General features: G+C 42.3%; 1 protein-coding gene and 1 long non-coding RNA gene across 5 annotated transcripts in view; one reads left to right on the forward strand and one right to left on the reverse strand.

Annotated features, from left to right (window-relative positions):
- The first annotated feature begins 54 nt into the window (after positions 1–54).
- Positions 55–27,321, forward strand: part of NPAS2 (neuronal PAS domain protein 2) — a 99,287-nt gene continuing 72,020 nt past the window's right edge. For 3 of the 4 annotated variants that reach the window (XM_035316078.1, XM_035316080.1, XM_035316081.1), the window contains exon 1: positions 56–413. In XM_035316078.1, the coding sequence (XP_035171969.1) occupies positions 106–413 (308 nt within the window). In that variant the 5' untranslated portion in view covers positions 56–105. Of the gene's footprint in view, positions 414–27,321 lie in introns of all 4 variants that reach the window. The other variant, XM_035316079.1, reaches the window with a different exon arrangement.
- The window catches only part of LOC118161051, a 28,233-nt gene continuing 3,080 nt past the window's right edge, over positions 2,169–27,321 (reverse strand). Inside the window, exons 2-4 of the long non-coding RNA XR_004747833.1 lie at positions 25,956–25,958; positions 10,955–10,960; positions 2,169–2,196 (exon numbers count right to left, since the gene is read on the reverse strand). This is a non-coding gene — a long non-coding RNA (uncharacterized LOC118161051). The remainder of the gene's footprint in view (positions 2,197–10,954; positions 10,961–25,955; positions 25,959–27,321) is intronic.

A 27,321-nucleotide genomic window follows, 5' to 3' on the forward strand; every position in this document is an offset into this window, starting at 1 on the left:
CCCGGCGGCCTCCCGCTCCCGGCGGAGCCCCTGGCCCCGGAGCGCCCGGGTCCCGAGGCGCCCGGGGCGGCGGCAGCAGCGCGGCATGCGGCGGCCCCGCGCACCATGAGACGCGGCACCGGCGGCACCGGCACCGGCAGCGGCTCCCCGGCGGCGGCGGCGAAGAGTTTGCCGGCTCCCGAGGCCGGCCTCCTGCGCGGCTGGAGCAGCGGCGGCCGCTGCCGCAGCGGCACCGGCAGGCACCGGAGAAGCGGCGGCAGCCAGCCCAACGGCACCGGCACCGGCGGCGGCTCCCGAGCCCAGGTGGCCACCGCGGACAGCAGCAGCGGCAGCACCGGCAGCAGTACCGGCGGCGGCACCGGCGGCGGCGGCTGGGGCATCCCCGCCGCCCTCCCGCAGCAGCGGCAGCACAGGTAACGCGCGGCGCTGCGGCCCCGGCCCTCCCTCCGTCCCGTGGGGCGCCCACTCGCGACCCCCCACAGCCAGGTCCCCGTCCCCACTCGTGACCCCCGCCCAAAGTTTTCGCGTGTAGCGTGTGCGGGGCTGGCTGTCCCGGTGTCCCCCCGACGGGGATGTCCCCTTTGGGGACACGCGAATGCCCCCCCCCCCGCCTCGCCTTGGTGTCGCCGCAAGGGTGGTGTGGGGTCTGGGAATGGGGAAGGTCCCCGGGGGGAGCAGAGGTCGTGACACCCGCTAGAAGAGCCCTGCTGCTGCTGCTGCCGCGGCCCCGAGCCCGGCTCCTGCTTACTCCCCGTCCTCCCACGAGGGGAGGCTCGGATGCGCTGCTCAGAGGCAGCTCAGGACGTCTCCGGCGAGGAGTTGTGCCGCCGTGCTCTCCCCTATGGTCACCGGGCTCGGCTGTCAATTAGCAGGCACGCTCGTCCATAATAAACTTTCCTCCGTACTCCTCAGCTGTCTGCAGGATGGCAGTTTACTTTCACTCGAGTGACTCAGAAATAATTAGCGGTTATGAGCACTGCAGCCAGCAGAGGAACTTTCATCCTTTTGCTGTGCTAAATCTCCAGGAGGGCTGCACGGCTCCCCAGGAGTGGCACGGCTCACCCCAGCTTTCCGTGCCCGCTCAACAAGTGGGCATATTTCACCCTGCCTTTTCTCGAAGCGAAAAACGATTGCCCTCTCCCCCCTGTGCAAAATGTTCATCCGTGTCCCATGGGTTTAGTTTGCTTGGTGGTACCGAATAATTAGTGTTCACGCTTCCCAGGCGTAGCCAGCTCATGTGCTGAGCCGTGGCTGATTTCCAAAAGCTGGCGGCTGGCGAAGGGCCCGATCCTGCACGCACTTCTCTAGGTGAATGTTGACACGGAGTCGCTCCACAGGGATGGCCTGGGAACAGGGAATCTCCAGGGGATGTGATTCCTCAACAATACACTATCTCCACTGAACACTTGAAAGGAAATTAAGGTTTTTCCCGATCCAGGTATCTGACTCCAGGGTGATTCCCCAAGCTGTGCCCTGCCCCAGATCGTAGAGGTGGTAGGCTTGCCTAAAATTGCTTTCCCTCATGACTAAAGGTACACAGAATTGAACCCATAGACTGCACTTGACAGAATTGCAACTCTTGTCCCATTTTCTAGCCCAGCACTTGAAGGCGTTGCTATTTTATCCTCGGCAGAAATGTTATCTACAGTTAAAATTACCTAGTGCTTTCGAATACAATGCTCCGCTTTCAGGTGCTTATGCATTTGCTAAGCTTAAAACTAGGCTGACATTTTCCGGGTTGAGTATTTGCTGAAGACAGAATCTCTTTGGGAAGTTTCAGATAAAATGGTTCAGCTGTTCCTGAGAACGTGGTGAGAGGAAAAACGTATTCTTTGGCCATGTATCTGACAAAGATGGTTTAGGTATATCTCATCCTGCATAGGGAGACCTCAATCTTTGTTTTTCTGTGAATCTGCATTTTTTGGCTCCACTGAAAACACTTTCATTGAGACTGTTGAATTCTTGTGGCTTTGTGCTTTGGAGCAGGAAAAAGATACTTGGCTTGGGATCAACCTTGTGGCGGGGGTGTGCGTTACGTTCAGCCTACGAAAGCCTTCCAGAATTTGCCTCAGTTATCATTTCATCACGATGCTCATGTTGCATGCTCGTGGTGGTTGGGTGTTGAGGGTTTGACTCGTACAGAGGATGCTGAATGCCCCCCACTGCTACTGGGGCATCCCCGCCGCCCCGGATGAGCTACTGCTCATCCTCCTGGGATGAGGGGGCTTTCCACCACAGATCTTCTTCCGACACATTACTGCTGTGGTGAGCTCCATAGGCAGCGAAGACTATCTCGGCCGTGTCCTTGGTGGCTGGGTGTGCCTGCTGGCATGGAGACAGTGTGGAGAAGGAAGAGGAAATGGCTTAATTCGCATGCGTCGGGACAAGAAATGGTGGGACTGGAAGGGAGAAGCAGCAGCACTGGTGACAGAGGTGTGGTAAAAGTGAAGGACAGGGACCTTGGGTTAAGTGAGAGGACTTGAAGGGGTCGTTACATGACAACGCTTGGGAACAATGTGCAGGGGAAGGGCTGGAACTGTAAATAGAGGTGGAAAACCCAGACCAAGAGAAAGAATGGTGGGCAGAAAAATGTGGAGGGAGCCTTGTGGTGGATAGGGGCAGGAGATCTGAGCCTGCAAAAACAGTGGATTCCAAGCTTTCGGCAACTGAATCATGTCACTACTGCTTCTTCATCCTTCTCATCTTCCCCCTCACACTGCCTTCCACAGTCCTCAGCCTCTTCCTCCCCTTCTTCATCCCTCTCTCCACTCCCCCACAGCCATGTTAGCACCTCCATGCCATGAGGAGCAGCTGTTGATGCTCCAGTCATGCACCTTGGACCTGGAGAAGAGCAAGCTCAGTTGTGGAGCCCAGAAGTCACACTGAGCACACATGGCAGTTCACCTCCTCATTCTCTACCCCACCAGCAGGCAGCACCCCAGGGACCCATCCTGCTGCCTGCCAGCCTTCTTCTGGCACTAGCTTTGCCACAGAGAGGTGGTGACTTCGTATGCCCCACTTAAGTAACACAAGACTTTTGTGCTGTGGACCTCAAGGAGTCAACTGGTGACTCCTGCCGGAAGCTTATATGGGTTTTCCACTTTTTTAACTGGAGAGGGGAATTTATAGCTCACTATATTAAGAATAAATCAAAATAGTTTAGTCCTGTGGAAACATAAAAGTAAATAATCATGTAGCTGGTGTTGCATCATAACTCACTCGCCTAATGTAGGAAAATTAAGATCAGAAACTGATTGTTTGTAGCTCTAGCATTTTTTAAGGATCGGATGTTTTGCATAACAAACATAATAATTTAAATAGTTGCCTATGTTCAGCCGTAAGTTTTGAGCAAACAAATTTCATCACTATACAGTTGATAATTGGTAAATATAAACTAACTGAAATGTTTATTTCAACTGTTTATTTTATGAGTACTTCATTTCTTTCCTTTCTAAGCTGGACGGTATAGAATTTAAGAAACTTTCATTTGTTTATAGTTTTTCTTTCAGACTCTTAGAGCAGATGCACTTGAGTTGCAAATTTTGTAGATATTGTTATCTGTACATAAAAACCAGTCATTTTCCTGAACTTGGCTTAGCTTTCTGTTGATCCTTGGTCTTATTAAGACTTGTCTTTGAAAAGCCAGGCTGAGGCCATGCAAATATTTGTATTTTAGCTAACTTAATTCAGGCTGGAAGTTTAACAGAAATCAGCATCAGCTGAGACTGGCTTTTTTTTGTTATGAGACTGATACCAAAGTTTGAAAAGGAAATGCCATGTGATGCTATTTAAGCAGAACATATAGACGTTTATGTAGCAATGCTTTTGACATTACAGAGTGTGGTTTTTTTTTCTGTTTATTTGTTGGTTTGTTTGGGGATAGGGGGGAGTCTGGGGTAAGACAGGATATATATATAATATATCACCATCCTAATTCAGAAATGCAAATGTTGTGGTGCAGGAAGGACACTGATGTGATGTGACCCTGTAGGTTTGTGTTAGGAGCATCTGAGAAACTGCAAGCATGGTTCACTCTCTGCTCCATGCATTTATCTTGTGGTGGCTCAGGGATCTCAGCAGATGAGGCTGAGGGGTTTGGGGGGACACCTCTCTTGGACATGCACACATAAATTCCATACTCATTTGGGGGGGAGGGTTAAGCTGTTTTTCATGCTTCACTTCTTGTATCTCTTCCCCTGAAAGCAAACCATGATGCGCACCTCAGTCCAACCCAAATGTTGTTTTTAATAACGCTTTTGTAAATACACCTTGTTCCTTTATCCAGGGACTAAGGCAGAGACCAGTGTTGCTTGCACGCTGCCTGCCACAGCTGGGAGGAATATCCTTAGGCACCCCTAAAGCTAGGCTGAAAAGCATCAGTCTGAAAATTCACCTGTGGCTTCAGAAGAATAAAACTCACAACAGTTAGGTCACCAGTGAGCTTGGATCTTTGTCACTTGGAAATAGCACTGCCACACTTTGCTCTCTGCTCTCTTGGTACCTGCCGGTTGTTCCTTGTCCTTCATCTGCAAGCTCTTTGAGGCAATGCCACTGCTTTCATCTGTGCATGCACAGCAGGCACATGACCAATTCCATGCCAGGAGATTCAGGATACTCCAGGAATGACCAGGTACACGGTGGGTACAGGGAGGTTAGCTCACCTTCTCCTGCTTGGGCACAAGTCTGTAAAACAGGTGGTCTTTTGCTAGCCTGATAATGACAGAAAGTGTGTTTCATCTCCTTAACGCTATTTTTAGGGATCTGTGCCTCAAAACCAGAACTGCTAGACAAGTGAAATGATGATATGGAAAAAAGAAATATAAGGATGTTTATGTGGGTTTGAGATCAGAATGGAGATTTGGAAGTTCAGGTATGAACCCTCTTTGTCATTTCAAAACTGGAAGAAGGTCCAGCATGACAAAATATCATCTACCTGGACATTTCAACCAGCCTTTCTCTTTGAGTATCTTCCTGTCAGGTGAATGTAATATGCACTGCATTCATACATAACATGTCATGCTGGAAGTTAATAAAGTGTGTGTTACTTGAGGCAAAATCGTAGAAATTCGTTGCTACAAGTCACTGAAGATGCAAAAAGTTAGATTAAATCTTCCATATACAACGCAGAAAATATCAATACAAGGTTCAGATGTGGGTTTAGGGGAAAAAAGGGGAGGGGGAAAGGGGGGAGAATAGAACATTAGGAGTTTCTAAGGAAAGAATTGAAATAATAAAAAAGGAAAATCATTATTTCAATGTATAAACTATGCCGTACCCATATCTTCAATACCATGTGTTGTTGATCCACCCATTTCAAAAGTGTATGGAGGGAGGAGATTCAGGGAGGGGCAGCAAAGGTGATCAGAGGAACAGCAAGGCTTCCGCAGGAGTAGCAACAGGGCTGATAAGGTAATGGGGGCAGGAGAGGCAACAGAAATCCATAAAATTATGCACAGCATGGAGAAGGCAAGCTGGGGACGACTGATCACAGAGAGGGCATCAGATGAAGTAGGCAGTTGTGGGGACTGAAACAAAAGGAGGTGGCTCTTCATGCAGTGTGGTTGGGCTGCCAAGCTCCTCGCCACAGGATGTGGATCCTCAGAGGTTACATCAGCTAATGAGGTGACTGGATGAGTTCATGGAAGAGAAATCCATCACGGGCTATTAAATACAAAACCACTGCCTCTGGCTTAGGAAGTTCTGAGCTGCAAATTCTTGGAAGCTTGGTGAATCTCCTGAGGAAATATCACTGTTGGTTTGCCTTGTTCTTGTACGTGCTCCTTGGCACCCATGGCTGGCCACGGCTGGGCAAGAAGGTCCCCATGGCTGTGTGTGCTCTGCTAAATGAAGTCTGTTGGGGCCTGGCCCCCGTAGGCTCCCCAGCCCAAGTGAGTTGTGGTGGTGTGCATCTTCCTGCTCAGGGCTGGCCCCGTTATAGCATATTTGCTGTGGAAAGAGCAGGTTTGAAGAAACTAGTTGAAGTGCTCCAAAGCAGAGCCAGGGGATGAGCTAAAGCTTACGCAGTGATGGAAAAAGCAGGGTACAGGGCTCAAGCTCGCTCCCTGGTGTCCTATTATTTAGCCGTGCAGACATGCCAAGCATAGACAGTCTTATCTTCTTGGGTTCAAGTAGGTTCAGAAAGCAATTACGTTCACGGAAGCAATCCCACCAAGAGGCATTGAATGCTGAGCCACAATGCCTGGCTGAAGAAGTCTCTGCTGGGACACTGAAATATTGCCACATGCCTGCCCTCTTCTCAAAACCTTCCCAAGCCTTTGCTGCTGCCTGGTGTCAGAGGGAGGATTTGGGGAAAGACAGTTGTTTTTCCTGACCTGGCAATGCTGTAGTTACGGTTTTATCTGGCCATATGAGAGCAGGCTTTGAAATTACAAATAGAGAATGAGAGCATGTCTTGGAAATTAAATTCTTAACCTGTCCACAGTACTTAAGCACTGGTTAAACAATAACGTCTTGTTGGCTGCTAGTTACTAAACCAGACAATTTTATTTATCATCTGAAAAGCAGATTTAAACACCCTAGATCATGAGAACCATGGCTGTTCTAAAGCAAAAACTGTATTACTGATCACTTAAGCGATGGTCAAAGTATAATGGATTTACATGTACGTGTATTTCCTTGCTAGCTTTTAGATGAGATCTAGTGATATTAAAACATCAGCAACAATCTGAAACTCAGCAATGTGCAAGTCCTTATGGTAATTTAAAAAAATTTCTGCATGCTAGCTGGTAAGAAACTCAAATGAAGTACATAGTTGAACTGCATGAATGCCTATATGTATTTTAGGTCTACCATATGCAACCAAATGGCAGGCCCTTACTCTGAGTGTGTGAGTGGTGTTGCATAAGCAACATAAGCCCAGGGAACCAACAGGAGCTCCAAGAGCACTCCTGGATCCTGCAATTCCTGCTGGATCTCATTTAACATTATTTATTAAGCAATATTAACCTCTCTCCCCAAGAGTTATCTTGGAGCAGTGGTACTGATTTCATTTTCCCAACGAGCCTCACTTTTTAGAAACGTCATCAAACTTTTCAGTCAATTGAGCAGTCTAATGTCCTGATAGCCTTGAATTTTCTGTAATCAGCACTCAATCAAGTTAAAAATAAAAACACATTAAAATGAAAACCTTGAGCAGGAAAATACTCGTTTTTCATTCTCGTTTCTAATTCGGTAACCATTCTTAAAGCCCATCACTATGATTTGTTCTATCTTGGGAAAAACAAGTTATTATTCAAGCGGCTTTTATTTTCTTTAAAAATAGACAATGCTGTTCCATCGTTAGGAAGAAAACCAGAACAAGAAAATCAACTTTAACAAGCTTACAGATGGCAGTGAATTTCTTTAGCATAATTTTAGTCCTGCAGAAAACAATAATTGAGTTTGATTATTTTATATCATTCTGTCATTGATGAACCAAACCAACCATTTTTCTCTTGATTCACTCTTAGGTGTGTCAAATCATTAAGATGAGGGGCTCTTTTAAGAAGGAAGCTCCCACCTGTAATCTCTAAATCAACAGGTGAATGTGACTGTGCAATACCTGAGAACTGCTGGCTGTCTGATCAGTCAGCAGCTGACGGATTCCAGCTTTGAGCACGTACTGGACTTATTGGTTTGGGTGGGATGACTCTTATTAATATGTCAGGGAGAACTGATGCAATATTTCCCGTCCTGTGGATAAGATTGGTATTCTTGCAAAGTCTTGCAGATAATAAGTGTTATTACTGTGTGCAATGTGATCAAGTGGAGTCAGGATATTTTTCTGCTATTCATAGTTCTCACACAAAATATCTGCTTTGTTGTTTTTATTGGTAATTCTACAGATTTTACTTGTGGTATTTTGTCTGTTCCTGGTTTTGACATCTAAAACATTAAAAGGTTTTAAATTGGAGCCTTTGCATTTGACATACCCACAGTCCAATTATACTTCCAGTGAGAGCTCCTTTAATTTATGATTTATAAACGGGAAAACAGTTATGTGATTTCTACGTGGACCATTAAGGCCACTACTTAGACAAAATCTTCATCCTGTTCACCAGATGAGCATCTAGCTTTTAAAATTGGCTTTATTTTTGTTACCAAGGTCAGAAGAATATTTTCAATCTAGTTATCTTATGCTTTGTTTTCAATATTTTCATACAATATCTGTGTAAGATACTTCCTCTGTCTTTCTGCCTGAAAACAGCCTAATCAAAGAATACTTCTGTGAACCACATGAGTGCATTTCCAACAATTCCAGCAAGAGCAATACAGATACAAAATAAATAGGTCACTCACATTCACCGTTGTAGTGATAGTATTTTTTTAATAAGAAGGACTGAAGAATCTTATTTGTTTTCTGAGCCATCACTGAAGTCAATGGAAACTTTCCTGGAATAATTTTGGACCTTTAATTTGATTATTTGCAAGGTGGCATGAGTCAGTTTTTTCATCTTTTCTCTTTCTTTGCAGCACAAAGGGCCTCATTGTCAGCTGATGCACACTGATGTATCTCAGCTGGTTGTGGCAATTACACTTATACTGCCTGGCCCCTAATATCCATATTCCTTCAAAAATGCAGTCTTTTTCAACAACAGAGTATCTTGCTATCCTTGCTCTTATTCAAGTTTAGGAAATAAAGCTGCATTTGGTGCCTATCCTGCTGTCCTCATTAAGGCAAAACTCCTACTGAAATCAAGGGGAGTTTGGCTTGACAAAAAATGACTGGCTTGAGCTTTTGAAAAGACTAAACTTTCTCCATCCCTTTTTATTTTTTTATTATTATTTTGTATCTCACCTTGCATTTTAGCTGTTCCTTCTCCTTCTTTTATATTTTTTCATCTGTAACTTTCTTCATGAGGATTTTTTTATTTTTTTCTTCTGTCAGACCTTAGGATCTTTTGGTTATCGCCTTTCTCTCTCTTCCTTTCTTCTCCCCTCTCATAATCTCATTCTCTCTTTCAGTTGTCCTTCTGTTATCCCCACCTTCACTGACTAGGGTACCGTAAAAAGTTGGTATACATCATGCATGTGTCAAGGAATTTCATTGGCTTCTTTAGGCTACTTCTAGGTAGAGGTACCTATATCAGGCACCCTCAGGGTGAATAAGCAGAATGATGACTCAGGCAGAGGTTTATTTCTACAGAATTAATCACAGTAATCTTTCCTTGTATTGTGGGCAGGATCTTAAAAGTTTCTCTGAAGCATTCGTGCAGGGCTTTAGCCATAAATTGGGTTTTGAAGTGATAAAATAAATATTTGGCACAGTATTGCAGTCAGAAGAAAATACTTCACGATTTTAAAGTCCATGTAAAAAGGGTTTTGTTGATGGCAACAAAACTGGAAATCTCCAAAGAGGTAGATTTTTTTCATAATTCTTCTACTGTGCAAAGATAAGAGCTTAGACCACATCTACAATGTCTCTGTGCATCACTCTTCTGATTCACAAACTAGGGCAGCTTTACAGTGTATCGTAAGCTCTGATCAGCTATGGGTGCCATTCAGAGCCAGGTATTTGAGGGGGGCACTGAGCAGGAGACTCTGGAATGCTAAACACATCACTGGCAGAAAGAGGAGTCACAGTGAAGCCTTTCCTTGGTGTTGATCCATCTTGGTGGCTAGGCTACATCAGGAAGTTGTGAGCTGCAGGGATGTTGCTTCCAGCTGCACTTGGGCTTCCCTTGGGTGCCCAGTCCCTACTGGTTACCTGTCTAACCTCATGCTTTCCCCCTGCTACCTATTAATTGTTCTCGTTTTTAAGATGGAAGACATTTTGAAAATGCTAGGTATTGTTATTTTCTAGCAAGTTTGACTAATTTTTTTTTTTTTTTTTTTTTTCAGGAAAACCTTGTTCATGCTTGCAAAGTAAATAGTAAGTGTGTGCCTTAATGGATGGCATAGAATTTCAAAACAATGTCACCAGCTTGCAGATTCTTAGCATTTGGATCCCTCCAGACATACTTCTTAATGTAAAAGGCATAACACTAATGTTGCTTATTCTTTCTTAAATTAGCAAACGCATCTTCTCTTTTTGCAGTAGCTACAAACATTGTTTCACAGTGTCCAATTTCCTGTTACTCTGGCAAACCTAACATGAATCAAAAACTACGGGGTATATACATAGTGTAATTCCAATTAAAAAGACATTACTTCTTTAATTCAATTTCTATTTGTTTTATCCAAAACTGTCTTCTTCCAAAGAACAATTTACACTACATCTGAACAATAGATTTGTTGATGCTTACCAAATGGGAAATCTGATAGTCTTTTCCACATCCATTCATATTTTTCAGAGGACTTAAGTTCAGTTTTTAAATTTGAAATACATTTTTTTTTTTTCCTGGTCTGTAATATACACATTTTCTAAGTCATAATTGGCATTGGACTTGCCATAGTTTTCTCCAGATTTTTTCCCACTGTGAAACTACTAGAGGGTCATCATGCTGGTTAATGAAGGAGCAATGACATTCTTTGTAAGCTGTATTTAAATATTCTTCTATGCAAATTTTTCCTTTTCATGAAAAAGTTTAGAGAGACATCTTAAAAGAAATCCCTTCCAGTTTTGAAAAATGCAGGTTAGATTCATTCAAAATCTAGATATCCAGCAGTGGGAGGTAATGAGACATTGAAAAATTGCTACTGTGTAATTGAGAAGGGATTCCAGATATGAGATGCAAGCATAAAAATTGGGTATAGCTCTTCACAATGCCACTCGTTTTGCAGCTGAATTCCTCAGTACTGTTCTTAGAGTGTATAATCAGTTACGCTTGTGCTGATTTAATCAATTATTCTTGTGCACAAACAAACAAACACAAAATGTGGCTAATTTCAGGCTCTCTTTGAAACACCAGACCTAGAGATTTAACTTACAAAGACAGAAATATTATTTTCAAGCTTCTAGAGTGATTTTAAAAATGGCAAAGTTATATTTGGGAAGTACCATACTTTTTGGTACCGGCAGCTGTGTATCCTTATGCAGAAGTGGATTTGGCTGAAAGACCAATTCATAAATATTGTATCCAAAGACTGCAGCAAGCTTTCATATTTGCAAGAGATAATGTAAAATGTGCAACATTTTTTCTTCACCCGAAGAAGTCTCAGCTTAAACAGCCTGGTCTCCCAAGTGTAGTGAATAATGGCCAACTAACAAAAGTATCCATGGCTTCTTGGATCACATAGACTGGAGACAATTCTCCCTGCCTCCTTGGTGAGCCAGCACATGCAGGAGAAAAGGTCAGCCTGCGGCGGTTAGTCTGAAATCCCTCCTGCACACTGGGAAGCTGTGAAGAGGCTTGGAGGGTGCAGATGTCAATAAATAACTTGACTCCTGCACTCGGCGACTTCCCATCTCTCAGTCTATGAGCTTCCAAGCAAGCAGCACTCGCTGTGTTACGGGCAGCTCGGGGAAAACAAATGGGAGATGGGGTAACCTCTCATGGCTCCTTTAGAAAAAGTCCCTTCCCCCCCCCCCCCCCCCCCCGCTTATTTCTAGACCTTTGCTTTAATCTGTGGCCTGGGGAAGCGAGGGGTGTAGGGGGGAGGCAGGCGTTATCTTTGGCCTTATGGCTCCTCTCATTCAGGGCTGCTCTCCAGGAAGTTTTCCCCCTTGGGAACACAACAGTTTTCATGGCAGGGGCTCTGTGTGAAAGAATGCCAGGGAAGAGTCTGAGCGTGCCTGATGCATGCTTGACATCTTAGCACAGATTCAGCAGAGCAGCTTTATTCAGGTAAACACTTAGGCACATGCTTTTCATTACCCACTTGCTCAAAATTTCATCTGTCTTCTCCTGAATATGGAAAGACTTAAGCACATATTTAAAGGCTGACTAGGTCCCCAGTCTGACTCACACATATACTGCAGCGAGGATGGGTTGGATGGAAAGGAAGCAATCATCACAGTGGCACGGCAGCTAAGAAGTGAGGTGTACTGTCTGAAAATCAGCACGCTACCAAATGGCCTCACTTTGGGAGGCAAATCTGTATCTGGATATGGCCCCAAAGAGACAACCTAGCCTGGACTTAATCTCATCTATCCATTTGTTTCCCATTTGTTTCAAATTCCTCTGCATATGGCTTGGATGATCCGAAGTAGGTTTATAATTAAAACTAGTTTGTTCTGCAACCTCGCGTTCAGTAGTTTTAAAACTCACCCACCCAGCAACCCAAAAAAAGGACAGTGGTCTTCTGCAGAATACTTCGGGTCATCTGTGCGTAAAGCTTCCCAGGAAAAGGTGAGGATTTAAGATAAGGATTACTCAGACCGCATGAGCCATGGATGCTTTCTGAAAATTATTAAGTATTTGTCAGCACTGAACACATACCAAATGCTTTTGGCTCTTTCCAGTTACTGTATTCATAAAAAGCATTGGTTCACAGTTTTGCCTGCAAAATTAAAACTGATTCAGGCATTGATGAAACCTTTTTGCTTCTTTCGAAGGTTCTTTTGAGAATTGTGAATCTACATTAACATTTTGCAACACAGAGAGGGAAGGAAAAAGGCACTGAAGAGCTAGTTCACAAATGCTTCTGCAGGTGGATCACTTTTGACTAGGCGGGCATTGTCTGCTGTTAAAGATCTTTGCTGAAAATAATACATGCAGAGGCACAGTGGTAACTTTCTCTAGCAGAGATTGCTAGCAGAATTTATTACAATTTGTATGCAGCTCCTTTACTGGTAGAACTAACCTTTTTTCACAAGGAGGATAAGCTATCCCAGCAAAAAAGATGTTTGAGGGGGAGCGTGGTAGTGTCAGCACCACGATGTTTCCCATGTAGGGTTCATTGAAGCTTTTCTATATTCCTCACTGACAACACTGCTTGAAATGTGTAATACAGGCTACACCTAAATCAAAAATGGGTACTCAGTTCCAAAACCTGGTCTGATTAATAGTCTTAATTGTTATTTCTATTCTTGCACTTTAATCAGGAGTGTGGCTACAATGGAGGTAGCATGTGTTTTTCAAAGACTATAATGAATCCAGAGTAGGAAGAAGTTCAGCTCTGGCCAGCTTTTTTTTCTGCATTTTAATCTGGAGTTAATAACTTGTTGGATGTTTCTCTCTAGTCTTGTTTCCCAGCTAGTCTCTAGGCTTCTTTTGGAGAAGTCTGTTGCATGCGAAACTCCTCTTACTCTGCCAGAATGCAACACCTCCTGCAAGACAATTGTCTTAGAGAACAAAGTAATAACTGGGGATTTGTGAGATGTTTCTGGAATGAACTCAGGCAGCACGCCAGCATAGCATATTCTTCCATTTAAGACCGATTTTCCATTGCTTTATCAAATGTTACCCATTAGTACTAAAGCCATGGTTGCAAGATTGCTTTAATCCATGTAAGTCTCTGCTGCTACTGCAAAAGATGATCCTGCCTTACTTCCAAGTCTGGACACTCATTTCTGTTATTTCGCTTGTCCTGGAGCAGTGGGCCTGGCCAGGAAAGTGACCTTGTTGAAATTTAACCTTTTCTCTGTGTGGATGGGTTAATTTTCGGCTGTTATGTTTTCCTAAGCTGGTTGATGGTGCAGCCATACAAATGGTAGTGGTGGGGTTAAAGGAGGAAAGGAGGATTTTCTTTGGAGCCGCTGTGGGTTTAAGCCACTTTACAGTGTTCAAAGAATGTTTTTCATGTGAATGTCCTGGAGGACAAGAGAAATGAGCTGGGTTTTTTCTTGCAGGGAGCTGGTGAATGAAGAGATGAAGACAATAAAAATATGATAATCAGAAGGAGAGGGAGTGCAGAGACTGAGTGAGGAGCAAAGGAGACAAGGAAATTTGAGCTGCAAAGTGTGTCAATGGGGAGAAGTGGGGGGGGGGGGGGGTGGAGAAAGAGTCCCCAGAATTAGATGGGTTGAAGAGAGGGTTAACTGGAAGAAGATAGTGTTGGAAAGGGGATGAGCGTGGAGCTGAGCCTGGGAGTAGGAAAGTCAGGGTGGCAACTGGATGCAGCACGGTGGGGAGAAAGAGGCTGGAAGAAAAGCCATGGAGGTCTTTAGGCTGAGCGAAGACTGGAAGTGAGGATTGGAAAGCAGAGTTGCTCGGGAAGTACTTGGGATTTGGAAAGCCAAAAACAGAGATAAGCACATGCTTGTCCTGAAGTGCAAGGCTGGACTGGGGGGTCTAAGGTGTGCAAAGAGCAGTCAGGCCAGAGATCAGAGGAACAGGTGGGCTGCTTGCTCACATAGGCACCTGGGAGGAAAACCTGATGCTGGCAAATTTAGCACACCTCCACTGCCAGCAAATGCCCACAAAGCCCACAGGAAAACATCTCATCCCTGCATCTCACTGCTTCTCCTTGTTCCTACATGCAGCAGGACCCTGTGACCACTCCAGAACTTGTTAGCTGAAGTGACTGGAAGTCTGCTGATGTTTTGGAAATACCAGAACAATACCAATAATGAGGATTTTCACTTTTTGAAAGACCTAGCAAAATCACATACTCACAGGAGCTGCATTAAATGCAAACCGCTACGGATGCAAAGTCGAGCACTCAGAAATTAGGAAATAGTATAATTAAGTCTGTCTGTGTAATTTTAATTTATTCACTTCCTGCATATTCATTATGATTCACTACTTAATGATTTAATGATCACACTACGCTCAAATAATATTTTTGTTTCTTGTTACCGGTCATTTTAAGTCAGGTTAATTTGCTGGCAGTTCCCAATCAGTTCCCTGAGTCACTGCTGGCATAAGCTGGGGAAAAGGGAAAGGATGGGACCACTTTTGTGACAGCAATGCTGACTTGTCTTGGCCTAAAATAATTCTGAAATGACGACATTAATCTGCATGTAGCAGGGTAAAAAAATCTGTTTTATTCAATGTTGGCTATTCTGGGATGATTTGTTGCTGCAAAGACCATACACCTGATGGTCAAACTTTTTTCAAGAAGATAACACCTCTCCTATTTAAACTCTTTTGACTGATATCAGGAATAATTATAATAATTCCAAGACAGACACCAGATTGAAAACTTTCAGCCCAAGTGGTTTGATTGTGGAAATGTTTTGTGTGACCAAGAGAGAGTCTCATAGCTGGAGGAACCAAGCAAGGCTGCTTGGACGATGCTGTCCCCAAGTCATTCCCTAGAAAAGGCAAGAGGTGAGGGAGGTCTGACAAGGCTAGTCCTGAATAAAATTTGTATTTCCTGCAGCCAGATACATGAGCCTTAATAAAACCCTCAGGACTTCCAACATTCTTCTTGATCATTCTCTAGATGCATTTACTGAGCAAAGCTTTTCTTATGAGTTTCTACCTTTTCTCTTAAAATTATTGCTTCTGTATTTAGGAGAGTGAGAGGAAAAAAAATGAAAAATTAAGCTCATGAATTGTTCTCAGTTGCAAAATCTACTGGCTACAAGTGGTTATGTATAAAAATGGGGCTAAGAAGGGTATTTTATGAACATCACAGCCATATTGTGAAGGATAGCGGCAGTGTACCTAACGTGGGTAGGGAGGGGGAACAATCAGCAGCCGCCACTGCTAGCAGCACTGTCCTGTTCAATTATTTTGGCTGCTGACAGGCGCAGAAGATGATTTGGAAGAACAGGATGCGTACAACATAAAGATATTTCTGAGTCATGGCCAGTTCCCTTACATCCTCAGTGCCATAGCAGGAAAGGGATGTGGCACATGGTGGCTGGCTGAGCTCTTCACACTGGGGCATTTCGAGTGACTGTCTACTAGGTTCAGATCTATTTTGTACCAAGCAGGCAGCGAAAAGCACATTTCAGATGAAATGCTGACTCCCTTGAGCTCCGACATGGCCAAAATTTTGCCTTTGTCACCCAGAGTTTTGGGGCTGCAATGAGGCCATTAGATGTTGCCTGTCACTCTCTGTTCTCTTCAAAACTTTCCACTACTTTGACTCAGCACACATAATTTTTTGGCCTCTTTATCTGCTTTAAAAAGGGGGCCTTTATGGTTCAGTAAGCTTGAGGTAGGTCAAAAGAGAAAAAAAAAATGCATTTTGTTTAATTGAAAATATTTCCCTGGAAACTTTTTTTTTTTTTTTTTTCTAATAGGTGATACAGATAAACCGGTAGTTTAAAAGATTAAATTTGACATAGGATTTGTCATTTATACTTTGAAACGTATGTAACTGAAAAATGATAAATATTGAGCCCACAATGCTACTTTCTTGCTCATTTTCAGATGTTTCTGATGCTGTGATGTGTTGTGGTATGGTTAAATCAGCATTTCAGGATTTAAAATTAAAAATGCTAACTGGTTTAAATAGGCTAATAAAGATTTTTTCTTACTAATAGCTAAAGTCATCTTTATGACTACCATGATGATACAATTTTCATTTTAAAGAATTATGCACTATTTTTATATCTGAGAAAATATCAGTTGTACATGTTCAGAGCTATATAAAGCTTCAAAAATTCTTCTGATATGAATTATTTCGAAAATTGTCAGTATGCAACCAAACTCTTGAGATCAAACAGGCTTTTTAATTAGTTTTCTGATCTTCTAATTGCATCTTTTAGGAGCAGATTGACAGGCATTATTGAAGCTTTTTATGTATATTTATAATTTAATCTCTACAAAACCTTGTGCAAAAGGAATTTTATTGTCTATTCATAAACTCCTTAAGGTAAGAAAACACAAACTTTGAGACTCTTGCTGTAACAAAGTTGCTTCTCACTTGCTGAGCTGGAGTTACATGTGATGTTTTGTATTGTGTCTGTAATTCGATAAGGTATAAAGCTTATGCTTCACTTGGAATTTGTTTTTATTGTTGAAGTGACTTGATTACTCTCATGTATCAATGTCTTCAGGAGCATAATAGGTGTTGTTTCTATCATATATTTTTATGCTCCAAACCTATATGCATGCAAAATATCATCCTTTACTTGTGAACTGCTTAAGAACAAAAGACTTACACATTTTTATTTTTATTTTTATTTATTATTTTTGCTGTGCAAGGCTGGAAAGCTCTGAAAAGAATAATAACATAAATAGTAAGAATAAACACCTTCATGGTGTCCATGCGTCACATCCTGTCAGATTGATGCATTAACTTGTTGGATTACGGGCTTCAGTCAGCAAAGCACAAAGCGAGCTGATAAATAGAAGCTTGGCCTGTTTCTCCATGTAATTAAAAGAGACGGTGGATTTAAAACTGATGGAAGGCAGTGGGCATTGCTGAAAGAACAGGTGAGATGTGAAAGCAAATGCAAGTTACCTGTTAGCTCTTCAGTCAAGAGAATCATTCTTTCATTTACTGTGGTATACGGTGACCAAAAGCTCCCCTGCAGCCTTCCAAGGGACCCAGTTGACATCTGAAGTCCATCCATTATAGCTACAGTAAATACATTGTTGTCATGGTAATGCAGTGATCAAAGTCTGAGGGAAAAACTCGGGCATTTCTCTGGTTCATAGTGTGAGATGAAAGGGAGGCCTGACAAGAAATAAAATAGAATTGATAAGTGTTTGCTTTAGGTTGGCTTCGCAATCCTCCAGAAAGATATTACGATTTTTAATTTAAAATTAGGCTATTTGAATCTATTGATTTTGTATAGCTATTAGGATATTGTTACTACTGAGAATAATGCCGTGACAGTCATCAGGGTAAAGTGGCTGTATTGGTCCCCAAATCCGTTTCCGATGATATGGGGCAAAATTGACAATTGCCCCTTGTGAAGCCGTGCAGGGAAGTAGCTGTGAGCAGCTGGGATGCTTCACAGCAGATCTACCGAGGGGTGGGATGTGGGGTTTCACAACAGACTAAAGCTCATTTAAGCGCACTCTACTACCGAGGCCCCTAAAACAGTGAAGGGCCGCTCCTATTTGCACCCTTAGTTTGGCGAACACCAGCTCAGCAGCCCCCATCCATCCCCAGCTCCTAAAGTGCACTTCTGACAACTGCCTTCTTCCAGGTGAAAAACAATCAGAAAAGTAAAGTAAAGCAATTATTTATTTATTTATTTTTATTTTATTTTTATTTTTGCCAAACTACTGAATTGAACCAGCTCACAGAGGGAGGAGGGGCAGTCAGTAAGGACAAGCAGGGCAGGAAGTGCAGGAAGGGAAGAAGGTCTCCTCCTTCATTTGGCTGGCCCACAGCCTGTGGCCTAGAGCACCCAAGATGCAGAGCCTGGACTGCAACTGACCAAGCAGGAGAAATGCACGTCCCTGAGGAATGCAGAGGAGAAGGGTGACTTGACTGAAATCATGCCTTGCTTAGGGCCATGCGTAAGATAGGAATACAAAGTGCCAATGTCTACTGCATTTAGGCAGCAAATATTTCGCTCTGGGGTTGTGAATCCTCCCCCAAGGTGGCCCGCTTCCCCCATTATATCGACTGGGAAATCGGGACACCACTTTCAGGCTTCTGATTTCCACTCCAGAAAGAGCTGCTTCAACATCAGGCCTGGCTGCACATAATATTACCCAGCTCTGATCCCTTTTCAGAGGAATCATCTCCTTTGCCAACATGCTCACAATGTGTTTCTAGCCCAAGTCTAATATGACTTGCTCACAGTGAATATCTCGTTATTCCAACACTGCGTCCTTCACTTCAGTAGTGTAGCTTAATGGGGTATACGCATGCATGCCCATAAATCTTGATGGATCAAGCTGTGCAAGCTTTAGACCCAGTGAAAGGGGATGACTCACCTGATGAAGTGCTCACTAGTCAAAGCAAAAGCTGCACAAAAGAAATCTTAAGTGTTAAAATAATCTTTTGTCAACAGGGACAGATTCTGACCTTCTTAATCACAGTGACTGCATCTCACAAGTAGTCCCAGTGAATGAACTGAAACTACTTACAGAGTAATAAAGCAGCTCGCCTGGGAGAAAGGGTACCAAATTCCAGCTATAGGTCATCCACCTTGTGTTAAAGCCTCGATCCATTTACTTGATGTCTCAAGGCTAATGTTCCATGACGGCCCTTTAATACACACAAAAAAAAACAGCTTAATCTGAGAGAGCCCTCCTGGCATGTTATAAATTTCATCAGTATTGAAGGGACCATTGAAATTACAATTACAAAAGAAGATGTGAAATGTCATGTGACATGGTGATGATAAAATGCTGATCGCTCTCCTAATTTATTTCCTCAGCACTGGAGGAGGTCCACAGCCCACTGCCCAAAAGGCTGAGCGAAAGGCATAAATATGGAAGGAAAGGCAAACACAAGAGGAGATTCAAGGGAAAATGTGCAAAGCTGAAAAAGACAGTAATCGAGAATTTTTCTTCCAAATCATGTGGTTATCTGAACAGAATTGATAAGAATGTTGAAACTACAATGTTGGCCTCCATGGAGGATCAAAACTGCTTTCACTATTTTTTAAACATAAGCAGTACAAAAATTGGGTGCATATGAGCCATCATAGATCAAGCAGAAGACCTGTATAAACACCATGACTACAAAACTGGAGCCCTCCCTGTCTTTTTTAAAAAATCCTGTCCAGGAATAAATGGCAAACTTTATATTATTTTATTCAACAGTTACAAGGTCAAAAAACAATTTAACTTTGCAGACCTAAAAAATAAGAAACTCTTTGTTTTGAGAATATTACTGTCTCATGCAATCTTTAACCTAAACAAAGTAAATAGAAAAGTAGTTTTCTCTGAGTAAGGGCTTTATGATATGCCCCAGAGGAATTAAAACTCCAGGAAAGGAAATGGAAAAATCCAGAAAACGAAGAAAAGCAAGTACTACAATTTATTAGCATGTTTAAACCAAATACTTATTTTAGAACATGTGCTCAACATCTTCCCTTATTGGGTTTTCAGTAAGTACAAGTAAGTACCAGCTGATGTATATTACTAAATCACAATGGAAGGGTCAATAAATGAATCTGCAAAACTTGCATTTTTTCCTGGACTGCTGCCTGGATATACAAAAAAAAATATTAAAAGAAAACAAGGAAATGAAAGTAATAAATGCACTTTTCCACCTCCAAATAGACTGTAAATCAAGCATACAGAAGTTTTCATCAGTCTTCAGGCAGCTCTTGGCTGTATGGAATATCAAGTATCCAAAGGAAAGACCATAACTTCCGAGATGCGCTCACTGTTCTTGTTTGTAATTTATCCTGTAAAAGCACAGCAGCAGAATGCTAATGCTCTTTGGTTAGGTTTATAAAACTAGAGAAATACGGAAGCCAGAGGGACATTTTCAATCTGGCAGCCTGCTATTTTTTTTAAGAATGAACTCAAAGTGACTTCAGAGACTCCTCTTATTCCTGAATGCCCGTCTTGTGCTTGTACAATTCTGCTTCTGAGTGTTTCACATATTTTTTGTGTTTTTTTTTTTTTTTTTTTTTTTTTTCTGTCTGTGTCAGTTAGGCCCATCCAAGCAGAGAGCAAGTTAAATGAGAGGCTATATGTATGAAGGAACCATAAAATAAAGGTTAACTAGATATACAAAGTAAATTTTAAAAAGACAATTTTTCCCCATCAGGGGACTGTCATTGTACATTTTTGGAGGTGAAGAGAAGACCTGCTAACCTAGACTAAGTGGCTGAGGGGAAAGAGGATAGAAGAGGAGTTCAACAAGGTAAAAAAGCATGCACGTGAAAAAGGCTGAGCAAAACAGAGCCTGAGAGTCAATGTGATTGCTCTCCGGAGATGTATGAGATGGTAAGGAAACATGAAGAAGAAAAGTTATTTAAGCTGAAGCACATTATCCCAAGAGTAAAAAGGTTTAAACTTTCAATGCTTAGATGAAGAAAATTTAGGCTACCAGGCAGAGGAGGTCCTCTAGCCATCAGCAGAAAATACTAGAGCAGTTTCTTCCATAGGATGCAGGGTGGAAAAACCCAGATAGTTATAGGACGGCACCTGTGAAGTTTCTGACAGAGATGCAATCACTTGGTCTCCTGGGATAGTGGGGGACTAGAGAGAGAGAGAATGGGGTTAGCCTGAACCTGCTCCTTTCCTATCAGGGGGCACTTCTCAACATGATGTATTTGATTGCTTTTGATAACCCTTTTAAAAATGGGTTACTCGTACCCAAAGAGTTGCTGCACCTCTCCACTGACTACAAAGGCAGTTTTGATAGTTGTCTCTGCGGTCAGCCTCTGTACTGTGAATACCTCAAGTTAGGTGAGATGAATCACAACCCAGACAACTAAAAGTTAGATGCTGTAACCTCTAATTTTTTGGTTTGTAAATCCTTGCAGGATCCAGTCCTGAAAACTTGCCTGGATTGGGTATTGAGTTAACAACTGTGCTTATTTTTCACTCTGTTTTTTAAGGGAGTAAGGATTTTTTGGTCATGTTTTGTGTGTGTGTGCATATGTGTAGTCATGTGTGTGCCTGTCTGGCTATTTTTTTAACCTGCTGGCCAATTTCAGTTAAGTTTGAGAGAAAGGTAAGGATCTCAAAGCTATGGAGTATCTTTAATTTTCGTGATAATGTATATCTGGCACTACAGACACTGGATTACCTACGCAAGAGCTTTCTGACAAAAACAAACAAACAAACAAACAAAAAAAAACACATTAGCTGGTATTGGCTTTACTGCCCACAAAACTTCTTTTATTATGTCCTTTTGGATCTGGATTATGTTCGACACCTGTAAAATTGCTCCTGATGTCAGATTTAGGAGTAAGATGAAATGGAGATGCTTGCTGCTAGTGCCTGGCTTTCCCCCTGGTGTTGCCACCACGTGGGCCAACTCTTGGACCTGTGCAGGACTCATGCGAGTCAGACTGCAGGCCACAGGAACACCATGTTTTCATGTTCCTTTAAAGATGTTCCTTTATTTTTAAAAGATAAACATTTTAAAAATAAAAAGCAACCAGGAAAGAAATTAAATAGGAGCCATTCGGATACAGGGAAAGGTGGATGGGCTTAGGGCCAGTTTTCCTGAATTCATGGTGGTTGCTCCAGAGAGCTCTTTGTGTGGTGGCTGCACACTTTGTCTCCCCTAGCCACAAAGAAAAGAAATCACAAGTGGGAGGGATTACTAATGGGAAATACTGTATTATTTTCATAGGTCTAATAGATGATGTGAAAGGGTGAATTGTCAGGGAAAGCCAAGATCACTACGAACACTGCAGCATTTAGACCTACCCTTGGCTAATTGCTGTACTAGAGGCACACAAAAAAAAAGCTAGAAACATGGTGCTGTTGATTACATCAGCAGGATCCACTGATGTGGGGGCTTGCATACAGCCAGCTGGCTTCTTTTTGAACTTCCTGAGGCCACCTTTGCCCATGGCATGTGAGCTGGGTGCAACTGGAGAGAAAGGAAATCACCGTGGAAAGGGAGGAGATAAAGAAACTGCCTGCTGAGCACCAGGATTGCTGCTCGCAGATGAATATCACAGATTTTATCTGGGAGGGCTGCGGTCTTCCCTGCCATGGTTTTGTAATTTCTCTCCTCCTCCACTGCTCAACATTTCAGTGCCTCTCAGAGCAAGCAGGAGCCGGCTACTCGGATTGCCCTAGATGAGTCACTCCTCCAGATAAGCCTGACTGGCTTCAAAACTAAAGTTACTCTGCATCAGGTGTAAAACATTGAGACAGAAGAAAGCAGATTGTAAATGAGGAATTGCTCCTGCCAAATCCCAGTCCCTGTCACATAAAGCCATACTACTTCATGTGTGAGGTGAAGTGCTGTTTTGAACTGACTTCAGCTGATCGTAAAACAAAAATGATGTTGTAATTGTCACATAAAGGCTCCTGACATAGCAGGGGAGAAGATTTCAATCTGTCACAACCTGTTCTCTTTGAGGAAGAAAAGGTGACTGAGAGACTGTTATTTGGCACAGAACAGTGAATCAGAAGCAGAAATATAGTCCTCTTTCATTTTTGGATGCATTTACACTTGCTAATATGCCACTTGGTGCTCTTAAAAACTCAACTCTTCTATCCTACCTGGCAGCAAACTGAGAAACTACTTTCCTAGAAACGTGCCAGAAAAATGCAGCTTCTTTGCAACCAAAGATTTCAGTCAAATGTGCAATACATGGGCTGAGACAGTGATTCTTTCACTGCCCTGTGGGTGGGTTGCTCTCCACATGGGATGTTCCAGTCAGGGAATTCCTGCACGGCCCCAGAGCAGAAATATCACCTTTGCATTTTCCCATCTCTGCACTCCTAAAAGTATTCAGTCTGTTTCCAGGAAGCTAGTTTATATGGCAAACAGGGCTCAAGCAAGACATAAAGGTGGCTATTCAGACCCTCAGACTTTGGCTGTAACACCTACTTTATCTGTAGGGAGGCTGGGGAAATGGCCATGTAGGACTGAGAGTGAATCAGACAGTACCAGGCAGCCACCTCACCGTGAAGGATTTTCAAAGGAATTCTCCAATGGGACAAAAACTGTGTGACATTTATTTGATATTTTTGCAGACAAGGAAGAGAAATGAGCTGTATAAAAAAATCTCTTTCCCATTCTAAGCACAGCCATAACCAGACAACAGTATATCATTCTGGATCAGAAGGACTTGCAGGATGTAGTCATAAATTTAGCTCTTCAGTCTCTGTCTTTACTAATCCCGAGCACAGGCCTATCCATGGCTATATGGCTTTCACCCTCACCATGAACTTCTTACAGCATCTGTCAGTGAACATAACCCACTGAACCCAAATGATAATGGCAGGAGGAGCTCAAGTCAATAGAAAATACCATGGAGAAGCTACTATCAGCCCTTTTTTTCCACCTGCATCAAGTCCTTCTGCTTGGCCTTGGGGTAGAGAAACTTAAAGGTAGGGTTAACATTCAGACTGTTGTTAGAAATCACAGGGGCAAGAGATTTCCGCTTATTGCTACAAGAGAACAGTGGTAAATTCTGTAATGCTAGGTGAGGAGAGCAATGCCTCGATTCATTACTGATTGAAGTCCATCTCTTGGTGCTGTAGGTGCAGAGCCAGCTGTGGGGGAAAGGAGGAGATACCAAGAAACTTTTACCCAGTGTTTGTGGTAAGAGTTACAGTTAAATATTAGATGTGGAAAGGCCAAGTGAGGACAAATATTCCTGGGTTGCACAAGGCCAGAAGGCTGCTATGAAGGAGGACTGGCAGGACCAAATGTGTTAAGCCAAGTTTTGTCCCCAGTAAAGCTGCTACAGGACAGATAAAGAAGGCTAGGGGTACATGTAGAGTGGGGCTGAGTGGTAAGAATTACAGGGATGGACAGCTCAGTTTCATGCTGGATCCCACAACATCTGTGGTGGCACTGGCAGTTGAGGTAGTTTCCACTGGATTTTTTAAGGGCTAGGAGTTTTCAGGTGATAATTACAGACAGACTTAGGATGAGGGTTAGGGTTAAATACAGCTGGGCCTGAGGCACTCGGTCTGAAGCTACCTTCATGTGAATCCTCATTATCTTCCACATGCACATAGCCAGTGCACGATAGGCCTCACCAGAACATGTATATTTGGCAAGACAGGGAATCCATACTGTTTTTCAGGTCACTTTGTCCTGATTTTGTATTGAAGCTTTTCATATCAACAGCAGTTTCGTTTCAGTAAGCTAATAATAGCCCTTAAAAAATCATGTGTATCAGCAAAAAGACTCCCCACAGCTGCAAATTGAATTGAAGAGTTTATGCTGCACAAGGGTGAGTAACGAGGAAGCCTGTGTGTTGGCCCAGGCTAAGGCATAGTCCTGGCTTTGCATAAGGAGGCCGACAGCAAGTTTTCACCATTGTCTGTAATTGGGATCACAGTAAGTCCTGTGAGATCCAGTAATAAATTCAGCTCTCTGGGTCTGAGCTCTAGTGTTACCCATGGCATTAAACCTGAGACTAACATAAACTAGAGTGTATTATTCCCATCTTCTCAAGCTGGTCATGCTTTACTGCTCTCCTACTCTCTGAGCTTCCTTAGCCTTGTTCTTCCTGGCAGTACCACTTGCTTTTTATCCCCAGCAGTCCCTTGCCTCAACCTCAGCTCTGGCTGTGTCATCGGCAGGCTGGAGCTAAATCTGTAGATTTAGTGAATGTCAGCCTAGACCAAATCACAGCCCTGCCGGTCTGGAGGAGCTGTAAATATAAGCCAAGAATACAGCCCTGAATTATAAAAATCTTGTATTATTTTCTAGTTCTTTTTATGCAGTATCAACTGTATGTATGAATCATGAAACGTTTGTGGATGAAGATTTTTTTCTCCATGTCCTATTGTAAAACAGACACCTCACAGTACAGACATAAACTTCATGATGTTGTTGGTATTTTGGCACTGAGTCTGAGAAAGTGAGAATGCAGTTAGTTTAGTCAAGGTCATTACAGTGGTTCCATTAAGATGATGCACATTTTCCTGGGCGAATAATTGTAGTACTATTTATCTCTAAGCTATGTTTTCACAACAGAGCTGAATCAATGTATCTGATTCCAGTTCACGCGCATTCATTTTACTTACCAGTGGAAATTGATATTACCAGTCTTTGATAAGCACTTAAATTAATTCCTTCCAGACATTTCATTTAATGCCTTTCATCCTGATGGAGTTAAATTAGCAGCACTAACTACTTAAGAGTACAGAAAAAAAGCAAGTACCACATTGTAGGATTAGATATTTGAGACAGCCTTACACATTAGCATATTAAATCCGCACAATACAGGTGTTGGAAAGGACTTTGGTTACCCCTTAATTAGAAGCAAATCTTTGGCATGAGCAGAGCCTGCACATTCCAAGACACAGGCTCCCCAAGTGGGTGGGAGAAGGTTATGTTGCCATTATTTATTTGAAAGAGCACCATAATATCACTTTTTTGTTGTTGTTGTTTAGACTTTTGTCTAAACAAAAAGTGCATTCTCAATGTAAGTGAAAATGTAATGGTATTTTTTTCCTCAGTTAGTTAAGAGCAGTATTCAGAGCCTCCTTGCCACTCTCCATTGGCAGGACCACTTCCCCGTGTGAGGCTGGGACGTGGCACCACAGACATGGTGCTGGAAGGTCTCCCTGCACACCGGAGGGGTCAGGTCTGAAGCAGCTCTACTACATGGCTTTACCAGGGCTCTCTTACTAGAAAGTATGGGTAAAACATCTCATCACCCCCTGTCAGTTCCAGGGAGAAAGCCCAAGAAAACTTTCTGATTAAGGTGTGAGAAACCACTCAAAGTCTCATCATCCTCTGCTGGTCTCCAGAACCAGGAATCTGCATGGGCAGATAACAGGGGATAACATGCTTTGTTATATTTATGTATCTCACTGGTAGTTACTTTTTTAACTGAAAAAGTCAGAAAATCTGAATTTTTCCAATAAAGAAAAGATGAGTTCTGGTTTTCCATAAAGCCAGTGTCCCAAAGATTTCTTTAAAAGATGCAAAAAGTGTCTCTGTTTTATTTAAAAATCAAAATATACAAATTTTCAGGAAGAAGAAGCTATCACGATTGGCACTCCTCTCCTTAATCCATGATTTATAAATAACACTTCATACTAACCTGTGTTTAAATGTGCAAGGCCTAGAGTTGTGAAGATTGGGATACAAGTAATGAAACCTTCTACAAAAAGTTATCTCTGCTCTCCATTCTGTCCTCTTTTTTTTTTTTTTTTTTTAATGCAAAGTAGGAAAAACAAAATTGGAAGTCATGAGAAAAGCTTGAATGTATTTGAGAGATATCTTTTGTCAGAATGAGCAAAAAAAATGTGCAGTGTTTGAAATAATTGCTGAAATTTTACCCTTCAAAGTACTTTCCACATAATAAAGTATTTCCAGTTAGGTTGTTATGAAGTCACTATGCTGTGTTAGCTATATCCTGCATACGAATGTTTAGTTTGCAAACATTTCTTCTAGAAAAATGGGTTTGTGCTGTATGGGTTTGTGCATTTTGACCTTAAATCTGCTTACGTAGTATCTCTGAAATCTTTGGAACCCTCTTGCTAATGGGTTGGTAATGGTGGTAGTCTCTATTTCTGTCTTTCTAGTTATTTACTTATTCATTTTCCTGCTTTAGAGATATGTCAACTAGCCAGAAATGTCAAGAAGTACTTTGTGTGCATTACAGCTCTGTCTTTAATACCAGTTTTTTTTTGATGGTGTTCAAAAGCCAGCATTTTTTTTTCCCTTTTTCTCAGAGATACTAGAGATCTAGAGAATTTTATATGTGCAAACAAAATTAGGCATAATACTGTTCTTATTCATAAAGAGGTAAATAAAAATTAATTTTATTATGAAAACTATAGATGTTTCAGTTTTCCCTTAAAGGGAAGAAATGCCCAGGAAAATCTGTTGTTTTCTATGTGCAGGTGTTTCCAGAAAATTTAAATCTCTGCTTAGGTTACGCTTGTGTAGCAGAAGTCAGAGAGTGCATGGGGCTGGACATGCTGTGGTGGGAGTGTGCATTTGGTTTTGGGAACTTTTTGTCCAATTGTACAAGATAACAACCCTTAAATAAATATTTATATATTTGTATGCGTT

Source organism: Oxyura jamaicensis, chromosome 1, assembly GCF_011077185.1.
Source record: "Oxyura jamaicensis isolate SHBP4307 breed ruddy duck chromosome 1, BPBGC_Ojam_1.0, whole genome shotgun sequence".
Lineage (NCBI taxonomy): Eukaryota > Metazoa > Chordata > Aves > Anseriformes > Anatidae > Oxyura > Oxyura jamaicensis.